Source organism: Mustela putorius, unplaced genomic scaffold (assembly GCF_011764305.1).
Source record: "Mustela putorius furo isolate JIRA1106 unplaced genomic scaffold, ASM1176430v1.1 tig00003853_pilon_pilon_pilon, whole genome shotgun sequence".
Classification (NCBI taxonomy): domain Eukaryota; kingdom Metazoa; phylum Chordata; class Mammalia; order Carnivora; family Mustelidae; genus Mustela; species Mustela putorius.
The window spans coordinates 61,611,238-61,635,405 of NW_025422005.1; the positions used below are offsets into that span (position 1 = coordinate 61,611,238).

Sequence of the window (24,168 nt, forward strand, 5' to 3'; positions counted from 1 at the left end):
ATCCCCCTTATCACTCTATTTGTGAATCTAACTCCTCCAAGGTTGTGTCGTCTCTCCTTCCAGGCTTTCCTAATCCCAACTTTATGCTTGATGAAAAGATTTTCCTCTCTTTTAACCAAAGTTTCTTACCTTAATTCTTACCACTTTCTACTTAGTATCATGCCTGTCCTGTGTAAGTTCCTTGAGAGGCAGAACCATCCGTATGAAATAATGTTATACCTAATACCAACTGGCATAATACATTATGCTAAACAAATATGTTGAAAGAAATGTTAAGTAAATCAATATCTGAATTTAGTTATAGATATCATGTAGTGCTCTGATTGTAAGGTCCCCATATTGTCCATTATGAATATTTCAAGGCAAGCGCATGCCAAGAGTTCTTTAAATATGGATCCAAAGAAGCCCAAGCTCACACTGGTCTTAGGAGACGGAACCCAAGGAATACAAAAACACTAATTCAAAAGGATACATTCACCCTAAGTTTATTGTAGCATTATTTACAATAACCAAGATATAGAAGCAGTCCAAGTATCCACTGATAGGTGAATGGAGATACACACACACACACATAACTGTGTGTGTATATATATATATATATATATGTGTGTGTGTGTGTTTTATATATATATATATACACGTGTGTGTGTGTGTATGTATATATATATGTGTGTGGGGGTGTGTGTGTATACACATATACATACATATATTATTCGGCCATAATTGTCATTTGCAATAACATGGATGGAGCTAGAGCATATAAGCAAAATAAGTCAGAGAAAGAAAAATACCATATGATTGCACTCATGCATGGAATTTAAGAAACAAATGAGCAAAGGGAAAAAAGAGAGAGATCTAAACCAAGAAACAGACTCTTAATCATAAAAAACAAACTGATGGTTACCAAAAGGAGGTGGGCAGGGAGACGGATTAAATGGGTGATGGGGATTAAGGAGTGCATTTGTTGTGATGAGCACGGGGTGTTGTTGTATGGACGTGTTGAATCACTATATTGTACATCTGAAGCTAATATAACACTGTATGTTAATTATACTGGAATTACAATTTAAAAAAACTTTAAAAATAAATAAAAAATAAAGCAGATGTAGGGGGTCAGTGTGTACTAGCATGTTTTTCTGTTCCCTACCTTTTTAGCAAGAAATCAAAAGCCTTCTGGGAATACTGACCGTGAGTTAAGGGTTAGAACCTGACCCAGGACAGGTGTCCTAGAGAAGAGCTGCTCAGGAGGAAGGGGATGACTTAATAACACAAGAGGAAGCTGGTGTGCTACACTGGAAAGCCCATGTACTTTAGGCGCCAAAGGTACCTACCTGTGTTCAAATCCCAGTTCCGCCTCCTAAGAACAGTGTGAACTTGGGCCCAAGTTTGCTGTAGGTGTCATGATATTACTTTGTCTGGTTTTTGCAAGGACTGGAGAAAATACATATAAAACAGTTAATATTATCCCTGGGAAGTTTGTGTTGTTTTTGTTTTAAACTAGACATAATTTCCACTATTTTAGAGTCCTACCCAGAGATAGATAAATACCTTTCTGAGGCTGAGAAAGTCTGTGTCTGCCTGGAACTCAGAATCCTAATTCAGACACACTGCTCTCCTTTTTATCACTTATTCTCTTTGAGATAGTAGGACATTCCTTTTTCTCATTAAATACCAGCTTTACCCATAAATTTCTCATAGCTTTTCCTCACCTATCTCCACTGCTTGTTTGTCAAATTCAATAATGTTGGCCATTCCCTAATCAGGTTGCCATTTGGATTAAAGTCAGGGTTTCTGGATATTTTCTATCCAGCAGCTATTTACATGAAAATGACAGAAATCAGGGGAAATTACTTTCAAGGATTTTAATTTTTTTTTTTTTGCAAGCCTTGAAAAGAAAACCATAGTTAATTATGAATGTGCCTGATAAATGCTAGAGTACTACATGAAAATGGAAAAGATTTAAAATGCTTGCGAAACAACAAATCTAAATATACTGTTTTTACCCAAATAAACATTTTCCGTTCTATTAAAAAATAATCCTTTATTGTTCAAGGAACAATGAGGCTTACACTCTTTTCTTCAATGCTATTTTACCAAATCAGCCCAGAAAAGAAAAATAGAATCATAAACTAAATAAAATTGATGACAAAACACCATATGAAGATGTCGTTGTTGTTTTTAACTGAAGACATATGTTAAGGCATAGAGTATTTGACTATGGAATGTACCTGTGAACTACTTTCTGATATTAAGTGATCTGAAGTTCATATTTTTAAGTTTTCTGCCACATGTATGTTCTTTGGCTATTTTTCTTTCTTTTTTTTTTTAAGATTTTATTTATTTATTTGGCAGAGAGCGAGATATAGTGAGAGAGAGAACACAAGCGGGGCAGTGGGAGAGAAAGAGGCAGACTCCCCACTAAGCAGGGAGCCCAGATGTGGCTGGATCCCAGGACCCTAGGATCATGACCTGAGCCAAAGGCAGTAGCTTAAGGACTGAGCCACCCAGGCGCCCCTATTTTTCTTTCTTTTTAAAAATGTGGACAGTTCTGAGTTTAAAGACTACTTAGAAAATTTAAACCACATTATTCACCTCCAAATTTTTACTTACTGAGTTCTTTAGCACAAAGGACATTAAATTCCCTTCCTTTTTTCTTATGTCTAAATGGAAGGAGGAATACTATCAAGGTTCTTGTATTTTTTTTTTTTCAGTTACTGCCCATTGAATTAGGCTAGCAACTTGCCCTATAATTTGTCCTCAAGTACAAAGATCTGTGTGTTACATTTATTTAAATAAATTCCTCTTTATTTTAGGCAAACATATAGGAACTTGAACAGTATACAAAGTTTAATTGAATATGCCTAGATTTGGAAAGTTCATGGAATTAACCAACTATCTCACAAAAATGTGTTGGGTTCCTAGTGGTACATGGAACTGTGTCTGGCCCTATCCAGAAAGCCCCCAGTATTTCGGTAGCTAGTCTTATATAAATACTATTGGCGAATTGAATACATTGCCTGTTGTTCTTTACTCCCTTTTTGTCTTTCCCATTTTTTCTTTAAAGATTACCAATATTTTACATATAGATGAGAAAAGCCCGATGTAGGCATCATGTTCCCTCACTCGTCCAGACCCTTCATTTATTCTGTTGCTACTACTGATTTATTGCTCTTTCTTTAGGTTGTTCCACTGGAGATGTATTCATCTAGCATATATTAAGCATCTACTATGTGCCAGATCCTGAGTCAATATTGGGAATATAAAGATGGATAACATCTCTTCTTGGCTCTGATAGAATGTAGTCTAGTGAGGCGGTCAGAGGAGCAAATGGGAAGATAAGTACTGAGCCAAGAGTAGGATGCTCTGGCATCTGGGGAGGGTCAAAGGAAGCTTCCTGAAGACAATGCTGCCTAACTTGAATCTGGGAGAATTCGCCGAACAGAGAAGGGAAGGAAAGGTGTCTTAGGGAAAGAAAGCATCGGGACCAAGGTAGAGAGGTGGGAACCGGAGTGATACGTTTGGGGAAGAGCAGAGAGTGGGATGTGACATAGCAGAAGAGAGGAATAAAGATTTAAAATGGGCAGAAATAGAAATAAGAGTATGGAGACAAGTGAGGCCCCATTCCTTCTCTCAGTGAACAGGCACTAAGACCTCAGACTCTCCATGCAGACAGTGAGCATGTGAGGCTCTTAATGGGACTGGATACAGCAACCAGTCGTCTTTGTTGAAATCACAGTGGGGCACGAGTCTAAATTTCAAGCGAATGAACAAGCATGATTTCTGCAGTTGTGTTTAGAATGGGTCAGCAAAAAGACTCGGGTGGGTAGAGAAAATGTAGTGATACAGATGAGACAGAAGTGACATAGACACAGTAGAGGTTTACCTTGAACCCAAGAACAGCCTCTGGAACTGTGCCAACCAGGCAGCATTGCAGGGGTTGTTCTTGACACTCAGCTAATCTCACACTGATGACACCATCCACATGATTGTGTTTGTGAGGCTGTCTCTTTAAAGGGGAAAGAGAAATCAAGATGTAAGGTTCTAGGTGGAAGGGAAGGGAAGAAGGAAGGAAGGAAGGAAAAAGAAAAAGAGAAAGAAATTACCCAAAGGTTTCACAGCCTGTAGTTTGCTAATCTCTAGATGGAAAGGTGAATGATAAAACTGAGACCTACTGGGTTAACTGCCCAGCATCTCAGCCATATGCCTTATTCCTCTTTATATGCATCTCCACTCCCACACCACTCCCATCTGCCTTCATCCTGAGTGCCTAGAATAGCATCGAGCACATGGTAGTTCCTCATCAGAAGTTCATTGATGACAGAACCGATACCGACCGCTGACAGGGTGCTATTTATACTGTTCTGTCTTCCCTGTAGGGAGCTTCGTACCATGTTTTTCAAAATGGGAACTCTGCTATGGCATGCCTCACTCCACTTGGAAAACTTCCCTCTCAACAAGCATATGACTGGGCAGACCATGCAACTACGCAGAGTTGGCTTTTTCTGCCTTTGCCCAGGAAAAAGGCTTACCACAGAAAACCACAGATGATTTTTGCCATCTCCTAAGCATCCCTCATGACAAGACACTTAGAAAACACTCCTGACTCTATAAAGTTGATGCTAGTGTGGGATGGTTAACAGAGGCTTTGTCAAAGGATTTTGTCGTTAGGTCAACCAAGCACCCAAGTTGCTCAGTCAGTGCTGTTCGGGGGGCTGGGGATCACAGCAGAAGTGGCTGAAAGGAGAAATTGGTTGTGGACAAAGAATTGGCATGAGCCCCAGGGCTGCACGTGCTTTTCCAGGTCATTCACTCGGCAGACATTTACTGAGCACTTACAGTGGAATCTGGAAATGTACGTGACTGAGACTCCATCCCTTCCCTTAATGAACAAATTGGTTTTTGGTTTTTTAGGTTTTTTTAAATTTTATTTATTTATTTGACAGAGAGAGAGAGATCACAAGTAGGCAGTAGAGGGGGGCAGGGAAGCAAGCTCCCCACTGAGCAGAGAGCCCGATGTGGGGCTCGATCCCAGGACCCTGAGATCATGACCTGAGCCGAAGGCAGAGGCTTAACCCACTGAGCCACCCAGGTGCCCCAATGAGCAAATTGTTTTAATCCAGTGTGCTTAGTGCTCTGATCAGAGTGAGTCCTTGGACAGACAGAGATACAAGGGCACTGCTAGGAGTTGGGGATCTGGTGGTGACTCCCTGGCAACGTTCGCTCTGGAGGGAGAATTCGTTCCACAGACACATCCCTCCTCAGAATCTTCCACATCTGCAGAGAATTTGCTCTCACTATGAGTTATTCCTTTTCTGTCCTCCCTTCTTTCTTTTTCTTCCCCTCTCTTTCTCTCTAAACCAGACCTAAGCAAGTCTACATTATCCGGAAGCAGCTGGTGCTACAATGTGGGAGTGTTAAATGTTTAACATCTTGTCACTTGTGAAACTGATGGAGTCATCCTTTTTGTTTCAGACTTTCATGTTTAGGGGTTGAAAAGCTAGATTGATGAGCATTACCAGAGAGAAATATTTTTTGAGAAGTTAGTGAAGCTGATGACACGTTACTTTACAGTTTAGTGAAATTCAGCAAATCTAATTCTATTATCCTGTCAAAGTTTCACAAAAGGGAGACCTGAAAGCATATTTAAGATGAATCTTTAAAGATTTCAGAAGCCACAGCCACATCTGCAAAAATCAGATGCATCTGGTGCTGACAGACCTTTGTTTTTTTATAGACTAAAGGGAGTAAATAATCCTTCAACAACTAATTAAGTTTAAATAAAGTTATCTTGGTGATTCAGTGCCTGCCTTTCCTCCCTTAAAAAGACTGTCAAGCAGTAAACCATAACCACATTTTTTTTTTAATTGAAAGACTTCACATAGCCAGATTTACCCCGGGCACACCAAAATGGAAGCTTCCTTGATGAATCATAGAACAGAGTACTGAAATAGAGATTTTATAGAGCATTTAAAGCCAGATCATTTAGGCCCTTGTTTATTTTCACAATCAAGTATGAGACATGGTCTAATAAATGCATTCTTACCAAAATGTCAGGAGTAATTGTTTTTAAAACATTTACCCGCAACTCTACATTTTTTAGAGGTTCACAAACTGACAAGCTGAAAGGGCTTTATGATCCTTTCACCAATTGGTACAACTGTATGTGTACTTGTACTGAAATGCTCATTATTAAGTCCAAAAGAAACATTGATGTAAAGGTTTATTCTAATAGAAAGTGCTTTTTTCCCCCTCTCTGCTATTTAATAACCATTCATTACAGGAGGAAATTCGCATCAAGTTTATTGAGAATTAACTATGTACCATATTTATATTATCTAATTTAATATTCCTAGCTACCTGCAAGGTAGATATTTTTACTTTGAAGATGGCAGAACTGGTCAAAACAGAAATTAGGCCCTGAAATAGTAAGTAGGGAGGTTGGGGTTGACCCCAGTCTGACTAACCAGAAAGCCCATGTGTGTTCTTTCCAGGACAGCATAGGAAATTGTTTGGAATGCATGATGAAAACAAGGTCAAGGCTATGGCTTCAAATGTGAGGGGATGCCATGGATTGAATTGTGTCCCCCAGAAAGACAGGTCAATGTCCTAACCCCCCAGTACCTCAAACCATGACCTTATTTGGAAATAGGCTTCTTACAGATGCAATCAGTTGAGGTCATACTGGAGCAGGGTGGACCCTTGTTCCATTACGAGTTGTGTTCTTCTAAGAAGAGGAGAGAGAGAATGCTATGTGAAGACAATGGTGACAGAGGTGATAGCATCTACAAGGCAGGAACATGGAGAATGACATCACGTCACCAAAAGTTAGAGACAGTCAGGGAAAAGGTTCTCCCTCAGAGCTTTCGGAGGGAACCAACTTTGATTTTGGACTTCCAGCCTCCAGAACTGTAAGAGAGTAAGTTTCTGTTGTTTTAAGGTATCCAGTTTCAGAATGTTGTTACAGTAGCACTAGGAAATGAACACACGGGATAAAAGAGGCTTACTGAGCCTAGGAACAAAACCAGCCAGAGACTTGATGTTAGGCTGATGCCCTGGGTGAGAAAGAGCAGTCCACTTGTTATTTCCCTTCATCCTTTGTTGTTGTACAGGAAAACCACACCATATCTAATTTGAGATATAAAAGACATTTTCTGGGGTGCCTTCTCAGAAAGAAAAAAAAATATGTAACTAACCAAAGTTATAGTTAAATTCTAATATTTTGTACTACCCATACATGTCACAAGGACACTGGGAGACGATGTGCTCTCTGAGGTCTCACTGGGGGGTCTGTTTGATGGTTGCTGTTGGCAACCAGTTCTACAGGAGGCACAGTGAAGACCTAATTAAGGCAGGAGTCATGAAGAAATTGCAGGTAATTGAGGTCAAACACAACTGAGGTCGGGCAGGTGACTGACATCCGATTTAGTCAAACTAAGGAGATCAAGGTTTGACTCAGACAGAGACAACAGGTGAGGCCTGGAGACTGATCACTGATGGAAATAATTAAAAGAGGGATCTGACAAGGACATTCAAGCTAGGTCCAACAATAAGTGTGATAAATCTAAGGTAAGTCTGAGGTTTTCATCTTCAGAAACCTAGTCCTCCTCAGTTGGCTCCTATTTTGGACTGGAGATCTTCAGTTTTTGAAAGGTCTGTAGTACCCATGCCGGCCTAATGCCCTGAAGAGCCAGTTTACCTCCTTTATTCCCCAAAAATGCTGATATCTGACTCAGTCAAGAAGGAGAAATTTGCCTTTTGTGGAGAATGTGAATAGAGAATAGTACTTAAGAGCCTCACTAGGGAGGTGGGGGAAGAGAGATCATCCACTTCCTGATAAAGTCATCCTCCAGGGATCTTCCAGTGGAAATTGTGCTGAGAATGTGAATCTGAAGAGTAAATCACTTATATCTATAATTTTATTGATCATAACTTAGGTATTTCAAGATTTTTAAAAACCTGGCCATTTCTTTTTGTTCTGAAATTTCCCATGAACCAGGAAAAAAATTAGCGAATGTTGAAGACTAGTCAATGAATGCTGCTATCCACTCATTCATTCATCTGTTCGAGCACTACTTACTAGAATAGGGAGAGGGTTCCAAATTTCCAGACGTTTTGCTAATGCTGAAAACAAAGGCAAAAATAAGAAATGGCTCCTGATTGAAGATCAGGAGTCTAGTCAGTACAATGCGGTAAATGCCTGTACTTGAGACAGTGAGGCCATCTACTGTGGGGCTTGTGTGAGGGTACTGTGACCAAGAAATTCATTGGGTTGGGGCCTATCCATATAAGGCCGAACTCAACAGGCCCTGAGCCTGGAGAAGCAGACCATGTCTGCTGCTAGGACCTGGGCCATGGCATCTCTGCAGTAGATAGCATGGTCAAACTTGTCTTAAAGGAGGGCCATTTCCACAACTTTGTTGTGGCCTGGAGAGGGGAAGGAGCTGTCTAGTGGCAGAGGAGATCAGTTATAATATTGACAGAATTAGGCTTTAGTTAAGATCTGGCTAGGACTGAAAGAGAAATGAGGAGTTGTGGAGAAAGCTACAGTTTAACCATGGTAACATGATATCTACTTCCTATGTGGAGGAGGCATTGAATATTCCCATCACTAATACAAACATTTTATTTCTGCAGAAGTAGCAATGGATGTGCTCTCCTACATCCACATTTTCCCCAACCCTTACTATGATAGCTTCAGGCAGCTTATTTTTGGTATTTTCCAGTGTTTACATTCTAGATAGAGGCATGTCCTTATTGACAATTCACACAAATGATCTCAGTAATTGCTAAGCACATGGCAGACAATATTTTCTCTAGCATCCTCTACCCAAATGTGACAGAAGCCTAAAAGAAGTTTTTATAATGCATTTCCCATGAGCAAAATTGAGGAAACACTGATAAAAATTCCAAATAAAACAGAAACATCATTGTCCCCAGTCTCTCGATCTGTTGATGGAGATTATTTACGGTTTGTCCCCCTTTTGACAAATACCATTCATTATTATCTATTAGAGGAATCACCTTCAACACCTGTGAGAACTTTCCATGTGCAATTTATCTGTAGGGATAATTCTTTTGAAGGAGGTTAATGACATTAAACCCATTTTACAGATGGGAATAAAAGCGACAGGTTTATCATGATCAGGTCAGATAGTAAATCAATGCCTCATTAACATTCGTTAGAATTTTCACTGCATTCAATTTCAAATTAAGCTCCTTCCCTAAGGCACTTAATTATTATCAAGAACTTTCTGGCATTCACTCATCACTGATTCATATGTCAAACAGTTGAGCCCACATATGTGCTAGTGGCATAAGACTTGCCCGGAACGGTGAGTGGATCAACTGAGCCAGACTATGGGAAGTAGTTTAGGATCAGTGCAGAGGTAGCCTTTAAAAACAGTACTTAGTAATGGTGATATTTGTCAAGGGCTCCATATGTGTAGGCACCATGTTATACATTATATATGATCTGTATATAACTCATAGTAGCAATCTCAGACCTCCGTTTTTAAAATGAGGAATTTGAGACCTAGGTAGCAACTTGGGTAAGGAATATAACTAGTTAGCCAAAAGGGGATTTGAGACTAAGCCATCTGAAGCCAGAGTTCATGGTCTTAATCACTAAGCCAATGTTTCTCAAATTTACTATGCATTAGAATCACCTGGAAGGCTTCTTAAAGCATAGACCGCTGGGCCTCCTCCCAGAGGTGTGATGCAGGGTTAAAAATTTGCATTTCCAACCAGTTCCCAGAGGATGCTGAGGCTGATGATTCAGATACCACACTTTGAGAACCACTGCTCTAAGCGATACTTAATGTAATCATCTTTGACTGTGCTCAGCATATAGTAGGAAGCCATTCAAAGTTTTCAAGCAAGTGGTGACCTAGTCAGAGTTCTTGCTCAGCAACAATGAATCTGACAGCTATGTGTAGGGTGCTAGAGGGCAGGTGACAGCCCAAGAGTGAGAGTAAGGAGAAACAGAGTAGGCAGTAGATCCTGGGAAATACTGGCCTGGTGGAGGGGACCCAGAAGGTTTGCTGATTGAGGACAAAGGGGCCATTAGAGGTGACCCTCTACGCTTTGGTCAGGGTGGCTAGAGGAATTATCCAGCCCTTCAATAGGAATTGAAAGGATAGAAGGGAATTCTGCCTTCTTATTTACGTATCTCCTGCTTCCACATAGCATCCTGCTTTTTGTTCCCTTTATTTATTGTTTCTGTGTATGATATTTCCACGGCATTTTCCTTCTTCCTCTTTACCTACAGGACCAGTATAACCTAAGGGCAGTTGTAGACTCTTGGTCTTTTCTAAGATGTTGTTCTTATCCCTAGAGGACCTCTGATTCTCCTACTCGCACATCAACTTCTCCTGTTTAGCTCTGCACCAGGGTCTTAGTGAATTCTACTAATCATGACTAAGTTTTTGGTTTCTGTGTTTTATCAGAAGCCCATCTGGGAAACTTACTGTCAGTTACTTACCAACATAAATGGTATTCAAAATAATATCTGTTTTTTAAGTTCAAAATTATGGTATTGGGTTTTTTGGTTTCACATTTTGCTTTTATGTAATTTCTTTTCCATGAGTAAAGGATGCATTTTTAAAACACCATTTACAAATATGCATCCTGAGAAAGCATTTAGTCTTCAATTTAAAACAAATTACCTTACCTTAAAAGTGCAACTTTTAAAAGTCCTTAGATTGATTTTTGTAAACTAAATTACAGGGAAGCTAGAGTAATAGAAAACTTCTAAGAATCTCTTTATTAAGTAAATAGTTTTACAAAACAGTTCCACCGAATGTATCTTTAAAAGAAACTTCTGTTTTATACATGAATTTTCTCAAAGTGAGGACAGGTATCCACAATGAGAATACATTATGGCTGAAATAAACCAAAGATTTAAAAAAAATAAAATAAAATAAAAACATTTATGATGTTCACCATTCTGAATTATATTTCTCATCTATGCCTGGATTATGAATGAGTTTTTTCCCCCCCAAAATTGACTGAACTAGGTTCAGAGTGGGTCTTTAGTATGAAAATGTAAATGCATGTCATTTAAATACACACAGAATTCATGTGACCTTGCCTCCTGCTTTTCTTAAAAATTTGAGACCACCTCCATGACTGCCACCAAGTTTCCTCCTTGACCCCTATAAACTTCTTTAAAAGCTTCATGAATCTTCTTCTGTTTATCTGCGGGTAGAGAAATGGTGCTTCTTTTCTGTGTCTAGCCTTTCCCTTTCTCCCAGGTCTTGCCCCATCGTCCCTTGTACTGATCACTTCCTATGCCTCGGGCTCTTTCTTCCTCAGTCTCTGCTTATCTCCATCAGCCTTCTCTCTCACCTCTGTCTTCTGACATCAAAAGTTATGTCTTACAACTTTAAAAAGGAACAATGTTATTGTTGTGCCTCATTTTAAATACACTGATAGCAAAAGAGAGAAGGAAGATAGAAGGGAGCCCTGGAACACATAGTGAGAGGTAGGGAGTCTTGGTCCCCTATGGGGTGACACAGAGAGGAGACCTCTTTGAAATGTAACATGTTTAAGCAGCTGTGAGGGAACTTGAAGTCAGACTAACAGAAAGCAGGGCAGCCCCTCCCTAAACTTAGACCTAGAAGTTCCATGTGACATTGATTCATCTTGGGGTACTTGCTTGAGGCTTCAATTCACTCAGTTGGGAATAGTGGGACATGGGAGCAGAAGTAAAAAGGAGCTTGAATAGAGCCATGTTCCCTAGGGCAGGGTTGGCGTCCTATCTCTGAGAACACAGATCCAATTCTCTGTGCTCTGAGTACCCAGAACGGACAGTATTTCTCCTTTGGGCCAGAGCTCTACAACCAGCTTTAGCCCCAGGACATTTTTAGAGGATGTCCTCTCCCTGTCACCAGGGGGGTTTGCAGAGGTGGAACTGTGACATATATGGAGCCTGTTACAATGGTGATAAGGGGCACATTCATGCAGTCCCACCGGCTGGGTCCACATTCTGGCAAAGCCATTTCCTATGCATAATATGCGTTGGCCAAACTAACTAACCTCTTCCTATTTGCTTCCTCATCTATAAAACAAGGAAAATAATAGTACTCACTTCATGATTATTATGAAAATTAAGTGAAACAATGTCCACAAACCTAAAACATCTGGTACATAGATATTGCTCAGTAAATGTTAGGTATTATATGAAATAGATATTACAGCACAAGAAATTCCTACCTAATCATATACATGCATGTACACACACAGACACAAAAACACACGCACATATTCTACATTAAATGCCTCTATTTTTTGTAAAGCTTTTTTAATTTCTTTCCTTTCTTCCTTCTTTTGCCTAGCAAATAACTGGTAAAGACCCCCTGTCCTCCAGGCATGGGAGATATGGTGATCAACAAGGTGGACCCAATCCCTGCCCTCACAGAGCAGTTGAACAGACCATTTTCAGCAAAACATTCTAAACTTTATGATAAGAGGGGCACAGAATCAAAAAGGCAAATATGAATGAATAAATTGTATATGGATGTTTCTAGTTATTTCTACGTAAATATTAAGTGTTTTGATCCTGAAAATAAGTAGAAATTTCTCTAAAACCTGTGCTGGTCTCTTTAATGCCATTTGCGCTATGAATCATCACCACTCGGAAGCCGAGAGTGTTTGTGGGTCTGCATCTAACTGTTGTTAATTGTCTAAACAGGTAGCTGGGATCCAGGTAGAGCAAAAAATCCGGATGAAGGAGATATATCGATATCCCTCCAAAGACAGACCATAGGAAGTAATGACTATCTGCCTTAGTTCCCACCCTTCTCACTTTTCCTACTCTCTCATGCTGAGATTCACTGGCCAGAGATTTTTTTTTTTTTTTTTTTAAATCTGGTTCAGGCTCTATTGGAAGCTGAACATAGCAGGTGAATGAATCAGGGCCAGGCACAAATAGTAGACTGTGGACTCCGGGGCTTCAAAGAAAGGCATTTAGGGCGGTTCTGTGCTTGGAGCTGCTGCTTGCACTTGCTAAGAGCCGGAATCCAAAGGAGGCAGCCTCTGCACCATGCCCGTAAATAAAGGAAATGTGTGCCTAGCGTTCCTATGGGAACGTGGGGCAGCTCAGATTACCATTCCCCAGACTCGGACTCGGACTCGGTTTCCTTTCAGTGGGGCGTCTTCCGTTAAGAGGTAGACGGAGGGGGTACACCTCCAGAGTGGTGCCTGGGGGATATTTGTAGTGGGCATTGCATGATTCATTCTCCCAACACGGTATAGAAGACTTACTCCTGAAGATATATCTTTAAAAAACAGCATGAAAAAGAGGGGATCCGACTTTGCCCCACATATTCCAAAAATGTAAAGCAGTTGTTTGCTAAGTCTTTAAAGTGTGTGTGCGTGTGCGTGCGTGTGTTTGCGCACACATAGTACCCAAGGAAGCAACCCCAGGATAACATTCATTTTCTGGTTGGAATATTTATTATGGAATCAAATGTGGATTAAAATTGGTGTTTTTTTCAGGTTCAAAATCTGCTGTCTTTTTACCTTAGCCCCTGACTTTAGTGGAAACGTTGTCTATTTGCCTATAGAGAGAATTAAGGATGAGACTGTGAATACCTAAAACTCAGTTTTGCATGATTCAAATCATCAACAGGCTCACGACAAAATTTCTAACACCGAGCCCAAATGTCCACTCGGAATTGAAAAATCCAAATTACTAATGAGAGGCAAGAAGCCCACACATTCACTTCACTCCAGCAGATCGCAGGACTTCCTGTCCTGTGTCAACACTGTGAAGCATTGCATGTGTGTCCCGAGTCTTCTCCTCCCTGTTACTGGCCCCGTTACTCACCTCAGGCGAAGGAGCTGAGCTTTCTGCTCTTTAGTGTCTTCACAAAAAGTAATGACGGCGTTAATAATAATATCTGTCCCTCGTGATTGCCACAAAGGTTAAATGAGATTTTAAACATAGATGAAATAGGTGTTCTAACACTTAATGATTTTTTAAAAGTGCTTTTAGAAACATTATCCTAATTGATCCTTCTGTGAAACATCTGGCTTTGTTAAAAGTCACGTATCACAGAATTGTGAGTGTGATGTTTGTGTTTTGCTGTTCCCTGGGTTGTGTATCTAAGAGAAGGAGACAATTCTCCCAAGCCCCAGGTAAAGCACAGGTAAATGTGGAGCTCCTACTTTCACTAGAGAAGTGCTTTTGCAAACTTTGGCATTTGGCCACAGCCGTATTATGGCCAGCCACAAACACAGTTGAGTATTTTTTTTTTTTTTCTGCAGTGCCCACAAAATCTCCAGTGAATTCTTCTCTGCGAAAAATCTTGAAAGCACACAGTGTGATAATTGATACCAGATAGTATTTGGAAGTATTCAGAGGAGCCTATTAGGTATTTTAGTAGCCCGATCTGTGCCCCGTTCTGGTTTTGGAAATCTGCAGAGGGGTGCCTCTGCGGGCCTGCCTAGAGTAAACAGGTTTGGCCCTTCCAGGAGGGCGGGGTATGTTGCAGGCTCCCTGCACCTGGTACTATGTGGACCCCAGGGCTGCTGCCTAGTGCCATTGGCTGTGGCCAGACCTGAAGTAGGGCCAGCTGGTGACTGACTGCAGGGACTCCCCAAACCCTCTCCTATTTAAAAATTGTACCAGAAAATACATCAGCAAAAAGCCACATAAATGTCTCCAGAAAGAAACTTCGTAAGCGATTTTCTATTTTTCTCACTTCTGAGGGCTGTAGACATTCTTTAACTCGTTCATTCATTTAGCAAATATTTATTCAGAACCTACACTTCTAGGTTCTGCAATACAGCATCAAATAAAACAGACAAAACAATCCCTTCCTTCATGGAGCTTTTATTCTAGTGAGGAAGGAGGGTGACTTTTTTTTTTTTTTAAAGAAAATTATGAAATATAGTAAAGCAGGGGTGACGGACAGGGAGCACAGAAAGAGATGTGATTTGCAATTTTCTTTTTTTATTTTTTTTAAGATTTTATTTCTTTATTTGACAGAGACAGATCACAAGTAGGCAGAGAGGCAGGCAGAGAGAGAGAGAAGAGGGGAAGCAGGCTCCCTGCTGAGCAGAGAGCCTGATGTGGGGCTCCATCCCAGGACCCTGAAATCATGACCTGAGCCGAAGGCAGAGGCTTTAACCCACTGAGCCACCCAGGTACCTCCTGATTTGCAATTTTCAACAGAAAGATCAGGGAAGACCTCAGCCAGAAGATAACATGTGAGCAAAGATGTGAACAGAGTGAATTTGAAAACCATAGGCCTCTAGAGAAGAGCCTTCCAGCTTGTGGGAACAGTAAGTGCAAATTCCCTGAGGTGAGATCGTATCTGTGAATTCCAAGAGCAGCCAGGAGACCAAAAGGAGCAAAACAACCCTAGGGAAGAGTAATAGGAGACAAAGTAGAGAAGGGCAGGTGGCCAGATCATGAAGGAGGCACAGGCCATTGGGCGTTTCCTGAGACTGAGACACCTGCCTCCACAGGCGTCTGAGCCGCGAAGTCACGTGATCACGCCGCTTTTTAAAAGGAACACCCTACCCGGTGTACTTTATGGCACTGAGAGGAGTGGTAGTCAATTCCTTCCTTCTTTTAAACTTACTTTCCTCTCATTCAATTACGTAATAATTATTACGTAGCTTATTACTTATTTTAGTTAATTACTAAGTAATTATTACTTAGCTTAGGCTGTGGGTTGGGCACTGGGGAAGACTGATAAGTGGGGGAAAAGCAACGATGATCAATTTAATGGAGCCCATACTAGGGAGGGCAGCTACCCAAGCGCTGGGGAGCAGGAGTGAAAGCAAGGCATGGGGGAGGGTTACGTAACTTGGTCACAAGCCACAGCTTGGCAGTGGTGGTGCCAGGACTAGAAACCTTACGCTCCTGACCACTCAGACAGCCTGCCTGGAGCACCGGGGCTGAGACAGGAGGCCAGGGACATGACCAGGCGTTCAGGTCCATTAGATTCATTTATTAAATATTGTGGAGAGCATACTCTGCACCAGGCCCCAGATGCCAGGGCCACAGAGGTAACGAACAGAACACGGCTCTCATTCCGAAAGCGGGTGCTCTGGAGTGCCCCGTATCAAGGCTTCATAAATACCAACATAAAACTAACCCTGGAGGTCTAGCTATGCAGCCAGTCACAGGACACTTCTTACAGAAGCCACAGTGGTGTTCCTGCCAAAACAGAAGGCAGGAGCAGGGGTGGGCTCAGCAGGAAATGTCAAACCCTGGGTTGCCCCAGGATTCAAAGAAGCTTCACAGCACATCACACCAGAGTAGGGTAAGAGCCCCGACGTTACTGGCAGGAGAAGAGCTTTTCAATAAGAACAAGGCACCCTAGCAACATAATACCATTTTGTTATTCAGGGTCTGACAGCAAAGAATACACAGAGGAGGCAGGGAAGGCTTTGGTGTTGTATGATGAGGCAAAGGTCCCAGAGGTTTAGTATACATTCACTTAAAACAAAAACCAAAAAAAAAAAAAAAAAAATTTGCTTGTAATTTTGTAACCTCCTTAGGGTGTTTCAAATGGTTTGTGAAGATCAATGTTCTACATGTTCAAAGAGTTAAGGGAGTTTTCAAATCTTTCCATTCAGGCTGGCCTGTCATAAAGAACAAAGGAACATGGAATTTCTTGCAGGGATCTGAATCCATACAACAGAGCCTGGAGATGTTCAATCAACAGAGATGGCCTTTGAACTTTTCTCAATCCAAAAGGGGAAACGAATATGTACTGCTCTGTAGGCACCTCTCTACTTGCCACTTTTATCTTCCGTCAATAAAATTGGTTTTGTAATTTCTACTTATGTAGCCACCCAGGGGCCATTATTATAAAATAGTGGTTAAAAGCTTGGGCTCTGACGGGCCCGAGTTCAAATTCAAGTTCGACTGCTTATAAGCTGTGTGACCTGAGGCAAGTTAGTTGAGCTCTCCAAGTCTCACGCGTCTTACCTACAGGATGAAAATAAGAATATCACCTCCTTCATAAGGTTGCAGTGAGCGTTAAATGAATGTGATTTGTACAAATCTGATATATGGTAAACACGGAATGAATGTATACTCTATTTCTTTACTGTTTTGCCATTAGCACATTTATTTCCATCTTGATTATTCCTCTCCTAAGAGGAACTACTAAAATGAAAGATGAGTGGAGATTCTGCCTCATTGGGATCGCACTCTTTGGCCCAAAGGTGGAAGACGGCTTAGAGAAGCATCACATAAAGGGTTGATGTGTTGCTCCAACGGATGCATTGATAAACTATGCCCCACGGACCAAATCTAACTCTCTGCCTGTTTTTGTAAAGTTTTTCTGAACATAGCCACACTCATTTGTTTACATATTGTCTATATCTGCTTTTGTTCTGCAATAGCAGAGTTGAACAGTTGCAACAGAGACCCTATGATCTGCAAATTCTAAAATATTTACTATCTTCCCCTTTACAGGAAAATGTATCTGACCCTTGTTCTAGCAACTTAAAAAATCCAAATTTTTTTCAAGTCACGTAGCTCTGAAACTGAATACATTGGAAACGTATCTCTCCAATGGAAAAATAATAAGGCTACCTTCAAGAAGTCAGCCCGTTTACTTATCCTGGTCAATCCCAGAGGACACAAAGATTCATAAAGCAGCATCCCCAGTCCACTTGCTGGTCAGATGAATATGCACTGTGAGGCAGGTTCTGCCAATGGCAAGAGCCAGTGCCTCGAGCAACACTGAGGCCACTGTGGTTCCTGCCTCTTTTCCATATGGCCCTCACCTCTATCCCAGAAGCCAGAAGTTTGAAGAGAGACTCTCCATGGTGTTTCGTTTCATTTGCGTATCTCTAAGACTACCGAAAACCACTGAATGTATGAGGATACCCTAACAAAGAATCACTCGCAGATTTCTCTGGCAAAGACATGGAGGGTGGAATAGGTTGGACAGGAAAGAGGAGTAAGGAGCCTTCTGCAGAGGTCACTGTTCCAATGCATGTAACAGGGGGATGCAGCTCATTCTTGGGCAGTGGTTGAAGAAATGGCAGGAGCTGATAAAAATAAGCACGAGTATAGTTGCAGGGGAGGAATCACCATTCATTCATTTAGTACATATTTATTGGATACCTAGTTCATGACAATTAGTTTAAGGCACTGGGGATCGAGACACAGTAGTACATGAGACAAACCAGTCCCTGTGGTCATGAAACTTGCCCTCCAGCTGGAAGAGGCAGGCCATCTTAATTTGGGCTCCTCCAAAAAAAAAAGACCATGAGACAAGGATTTGCGTGAATCCCGCCCCCCCCCCCCCCCCCCCCCACCTGAGATGTGATCTCAAGCACAGTGAAGGAAAGAGAAGTAAATAAGGGCGTACGTTAATGAGTAAGTCACTGCCATGAGCAACTAAGGCTCCATTTCATGTTGTGTCCTCTGAGGGTATAGGCCATGGCTCAGAATTCTCCCAACAAAGAGCAAGGATGATGGAGGATTTATCTACCAACTCTTGTTCCTCCCTGGTGGAGTCTCATTAAGGTGGGCAGGAAGGAGAATTAGCTATGCATCCCCACCTTTAAGGACAGACACAGGAAACCATAAGCAGGTATAGAAAATTCTAAAGGTGACTACCCAAATAGATCAAGGCAGAGTACTACATCTGGCGACACAGGTGACAAACGATGAACAAATACTCAAGAAAATGAGATGGTGGTAAGTACTATGCAGGCAGTTAGAACAGGTTAATAAGATACAGAGTCAGAGAGACTGGAAGGCTAGTTTAGATGGGCTGGTTAGAATGATGAAAACAAGGAAGGGCCTGGGGAGCAGCATGCAGCAGGGGGAAAAAGCAAGTGCAGAGTTCATCAGACAGGAAAAAGAGGAGAAATCGAAGTCCTCTGTTGTAGCTATAGCACAGGAGGCAGACGGGAGTGTTACAGAGTGAAGTCCACCGAGGGTTGATGCCAAACCACAAAGGCTTCATCAGCCAGAACAGGACATGAGAATGTTGTTCTGCATGTGTTGGGTAGTTTCTGAGGGATTTTGAACAGGAACATGACATAATCTGATGAATATTTTTAAAAGTTCATCCTGGTTACTCCTCTTCCCTTTCCCTTTCTTACAAAAGCCATTAGATAGGACAGGATAGATAGGGCTGAGCAAGGTTGATGTCTTCACGAGATGTGGAACAGGATGTCTGAATCCAAGTAGGGTACAGAGAATGTCTATGTGGGTGATGAGAGTGGTGGGTGACAGCTGACTGGCCTGAGGTGTCAGAGCTAGAGCGGGAGGAAGGAAGGTTTTCCATGAGGGTTTTGGTCTACCCAGCCAAGATAATAGAGCCCAGGTATTGTGAGGAAGGCATCCATAGGGGGAGAAACCTGATATGGGAGGTCAGAGTCTGAGCCTAGGAAGGAGAACGTCCATGAGGCGTGTCAGTGAAGCAGTGACCCCACGTGAAGTGTCAGATCCCATACACAATGGGAAGAATGTTCGCGCAGGGAGGTGATGGCCACAGTGGTTCTGTGCAGATTGAGAAGAGTGTCAGTTACAAGAAGGTGCCTGGTGTGGGGAAGTTGGAGCATGAGGGTGGTGAAGAGGGTAAGAGTGTAAGGAGGGCATCACACGGGGCACAGCTCTGTACTGAGTACTGGAGCCCAAGGTAAGAGAGGAATCACCAGCTTGGGGCAGACCCAGGGGAAATAGCCCAGAGTGGGGTGTCAGAACCCAAGAGGGGAAGGGAAGCAGCCACATGGAGGCAACAGTGGAACCCATGTGGGGTAAAGGAAGATGTCCAGATATGTGTTGAGGGGTGGGGGTGTGACAGCACCCAGAGATTTGTACATTTGGGAGCAATGATCAAACAAGTAAATATATTAATGATAATGGGGACCAGATTTCTCACTGTCTGAATGGACACTGTAATGTTAGATTGGATTGGAGATAAAGGTATGAATGTATGATTTGAGGGTGGTGGGAGAGGTCTCAATGTATTTACCCAAGGATGTATATACATGCATGTTCTTCACCTCTACCTGCTCAGTGAGGCGGCCTGGGAGCAGCAACACTTCAACAAGGAACACACCAAGCACCCAGATCTTGATTTCTAAATACTGTTCTCCACAAAAAGGGAAAAGGGTACTTGGGAAAAACGACAGATTTCAAGGCTGGGACAAGGAATGCACAAAGTAAGCCCGGAACGTCTGGTGCCAGAAAGTAAAGAGATACTCAAAGATGAGTCTATATCAAAGGACAGCTTAAAAAGGCTCCTGCTTGCCAGCTGTAAGATAATTTAAGCAGCAAAATAATGACAGTAACATCATAATCCATTGAATAAAACAGTAACTTTAAATCCATACTGATATAAATAAGTGAAGATATTTCACTTATTTGGTTGAGATATGGAATATTTATATAGTCTCAAAGTAACTCCCCACAAAATACTTATTAATTACGAAAAGAGTCATTTTGTAATAGTGGGTCCTCTCAGACACCACCTTAACCAAGTAATGAAAATTAAGAACACAATAATGGGTCACATGACAATGTGACAGGTTACAATGAAGAGAACACAGCATCATTTTTGTGATGCTTCCCGCCAAAAATACATAATTTTAATTTAATCATTAGTAAGCCTCAGACAAACCAAATTCAAGGATATTCTACAAAATAACTGGCTTGTTCAAAAATATTCAGGGTCATGGGCGCCTGGGTGGCTCAGTGGGTTAAGCCGCTACCTTCAGCTCAGGTCATGATCTCGGGGTCCTGGGATCGAGTCCCGCATCGGGCTCTCTGCTCAGCGGGGAGCCTGCTTCCCTCTCTCTCTCTGTCTGCCTCTCTGCCTACTTGTGATCTCTCTGTCAAATAAATAAATAAAATCTTTAAAAAAAAAAAAAAAAAAAAAAAATATTCAGGGTCATGAAACTCAAAGACTGAGAAACTGTCTCCAGTTGAAAGAAATCAAAGAAACAGAACAACTAAATGCAGTGTGTGACTCTGAATCTGATCCTTTTGCTGGAAGGAACATTATTGAGACAATGCACAAGTCTTGAAAATGGCATCTGAGAGTAGATAAAATCAGAAGATTAGGTTAGGCTATATAGAAGAATGTCTTTATTTTAGAAGCATACTAAGGTGTTTGGAAAATGATAGGCATCAGATTGGCAACTTACTCTCAAAAGGTTCAGGATTTTTTTTTAAAAGTACCACTGTTGCAACCTTCCTTCATTTTGAGATTGTTTCAAAATGAAAGTTAAAATTTTATATATTCACTTTAGCCATTTGATTTCCTAGGTCTTTGCACATGCCCCAACCTATACCTATCCCAGAAGTCCCCTCCCCTCGAGAACCCTTCTTGTCCTGCATTTCCTCTGTGAAGGGAGGGTACCCTGTGCAGGATGTACTGTGTCCCCGGGCACTGAAGTTTACCTGTACATGTCTATATTTCTGTTTACCCTAAAGGGTGGAGTCCATGTCCATCACACTCATATCTGCATTCTTAGCACTCAGCACAGCACCTGGCATTGGGCTTGATAATTAACCACGGAGAGAAGGAGAGAGACAAAGTTATAGGTATAAAATTGGAATCTTGGGGCACCTGGGTGGCTCAGTGGGTTAAAGCCTCTGCCTTTGGCTCAGGTCATGATCCCAGAGTCCTGGGATGGAGCCCTGCATCGGGCTCTCTGCTCAGCGGGGAGCCTGCTTCCATCTCTTTCTCTCTGCCTGCCTCTCTGCCTTCTTGTCATCTCTGTCAAATAAATAAATAAAATCTTTAAAATAATATAAAATCAAATTGGAATCTTTTCTAGAGCTAACTGAGTTAAGAAAAGCAGGTTGTTTATGTGCTGCCTGGCCTGTGTTGGAATTACAGCTGTATGATCCTGAACCAGACTTAGACTCCTTTCCCACACATGTAAAACAGGTTGTAAGATGGAGCAAATGTAGTAAGATTTGCAAGGCATCTAGCAGAGTCCTTGACACTTAGCAGGTAGGCAACAAATTTTTGTTTCCCATTTCTCCTGAAAAATAGGAATAAAAATTATCAAAGAAGACTAGAAGTACAGAATTTCAGGTTATCTCTTGACTTCACAATAGCCCTGATATATGAATTTGGGTAAGTCATTTCACTTCACAAAGCTTCGACTTCCTTCTTGGTAAAATGGGAGGCGGGAAAATGGAAGAGCGAGAGGTGAGCTCTATGACCATCATGCTCCCAAGATCTTCTAGTTCTAAAATTTCAAGTACTTTCCCTCTTTTTGGGTAAGAGTAAGTACAGAAGGTGAAGGGTAAGTGAGTTTTTACTGTATTTAAAGGGTGGTCCTTAGTTGTAGCAGTCAAGGCATGCGAAGTGCCCCTCCTACTGGATTACACAGTTCTTCATTTATACCTGCTAAAAATATAGGTAAGTTGAGAGGCCGTGGTATTGTTAGGTACTGTTGAGCACATTAAAAATTTATGAGCCATCAAGGAACTAGCACACAGTTTCAATTTTTGCTGCATTTTCCCTTATTCATAATTCTTTCCCTAATTGCTTTTTCCCTTAAAAATGGGGGAGCTGAGACCTTGGATATTTGCCTAATGGCTCAAACAGAGCCATGACCCATTGCCAAGTCTTTCAGGCCTTTTATAGCCTGGGGACATTTGCCACTGAAAGAAAGCTGATGGGTTTGATTTTCCTGAAAGAGATATTTTGCACTGACCTCTGGCCCCATTAAATACTTTGGCCATTGCCCATTCACGGTAATGGGAGCAATAAATTTGTTTTAATTTAGGACGTTATCAAGTAGGAAATATTGACAAAGACAAAATAACATTCTGAAAACAGCCAGGATGAAATCATGAATAAATAAATATTTTGAACTTAGCTGATAAATTAACAAATGCTTATTCATAAGAGTCTGACTGGACTATTCCAAAGTTAGGCCAAAGGTGATCCCATTTCTAATAGAAATGTCGTCTTTCTCTTTCGACCAGTGAAAAGGTGGGCTGCATAGACATTGCAAGGCATAGAAAGGCATTTATCCATTGTGACAGATCTGTTTTAAATAGATCTATTTGTTTTCAGCTAAATGCCAAAAGGAACAGCCAGATGACTCTAGCAGCCTTTTCTATGGCAAAGCATTTATTTTCCTTGTGTAAACACCTTTATTAGGGAACAGGCTGTTTCTCTACCTGTTCTTTCTATTAGTCCCTTAGATTAGCATCAAAGAACTGAAATTCTTGTTAGATGTTACCTGTACGTGTTTCATTTTGAGTGAAAGAAATGACTTTTAACTTGGGTACATTCCTCTTGAGGAAGGGGATAAAGGTGCATATGCCATCAATCCCCTCACTAATATTCTTTCATAAGTAACATGATTATGACAGATGGCACAAAAAAAAAAGTCCTAACAAACCACAAAGCACATTTGCAAAGCTGTGAGGTCTTAAATGGTGTTGGCTTTGCAAAGTCCAAATGACTAAATCTTCTAGGTTACCAGTAGCCTGAGGGCATCTTTAGCTGCATAAAAACTAATTGGACCAACTTGAATGGAAGAAAATTGTGCCTGAAGTCTTTAATCACACTAGTAACCTAATGGTTTCCTGTTCGACATAGCCAGGGCAGTGTTTAGGAAGATGAATCCATGCATGCGGCTTAGAAAACCTTGCACAAGATCAGACAGTTGTGGGGAGGCTTAAGCATCTCCTTTAGCAAGTTTATTGTGTGTGTCTCAAATTTTGGCACAGGGACAGGTAAGCCATTGTTGGAGAGGGGAAAGTAAAAAATGTTTTAAAAGATCTAACTAGGGGTGCCTGGGTGGCTCAGTGGGTTAAGCCGCTGCCTTCGGCTCAGGTCATGATCTCAGGGTCCTGGGATCGAGCCCCGCATTGGGCTCTCTGCTCAGCAGGAAGCCTGCTTCCTCCTCTCTCTCTGCCTGCCTCTCTGCCTACTTGTGACCTCTCTCTGTCAAATAAATAAATAAAATCTTAAAAAAAAAAAAAAATAAAAGATCTACCTAAGCAGGACATGAGAAAGCTGATGCTTTCTTGCATCATAGGTTTCCTATGATGATGAAAGGTATTTCTCTATGAGGAATAAAGATGTCATGTTCATCTTTGTATGCCAAGAATCCAAAACTCTAACCCATGATGAATTCGGGGAGCTCCCCAAATGGTAACAGACCAACAGCTTGACATGGGCTGCTATTAAATGTAGCATGCTTTAC

General features: G+C 41.4%; 1 protein-coding gene across 4 annotated transcripts in view; it reads left to right on the top strand.

Moving 5' to 3' along the window:
- The window catches only part of LOC101680385 (serine/threonine-protein kinase TNNI3K), a 329,700-nt gene that overhangs the window by 296,423 nt on the left and 9,109 nt on the right, over positions 1 to 24,168 (top strand). The window contains exon 24 of one of the 4 annotated variants that reach the window (XM_045064724.1): positions 16,594 to 16,761. The exons of the other annotated variants lie outside the window; for them this stretch is intronic. Within the exon in view, the coding sequence (XP_044920659.1) occupies positions 16,594 to 16,645 (52 nt within the window). The 3' untranslated portion in view covers positions 16,646 to 16,761. Of the gene's footprint in view, positions 1 to 16,593; positions 16,762 to 24,168 lie in introns of those variants that run through there. 4 annotated transcript variants of the gene reach the window in all.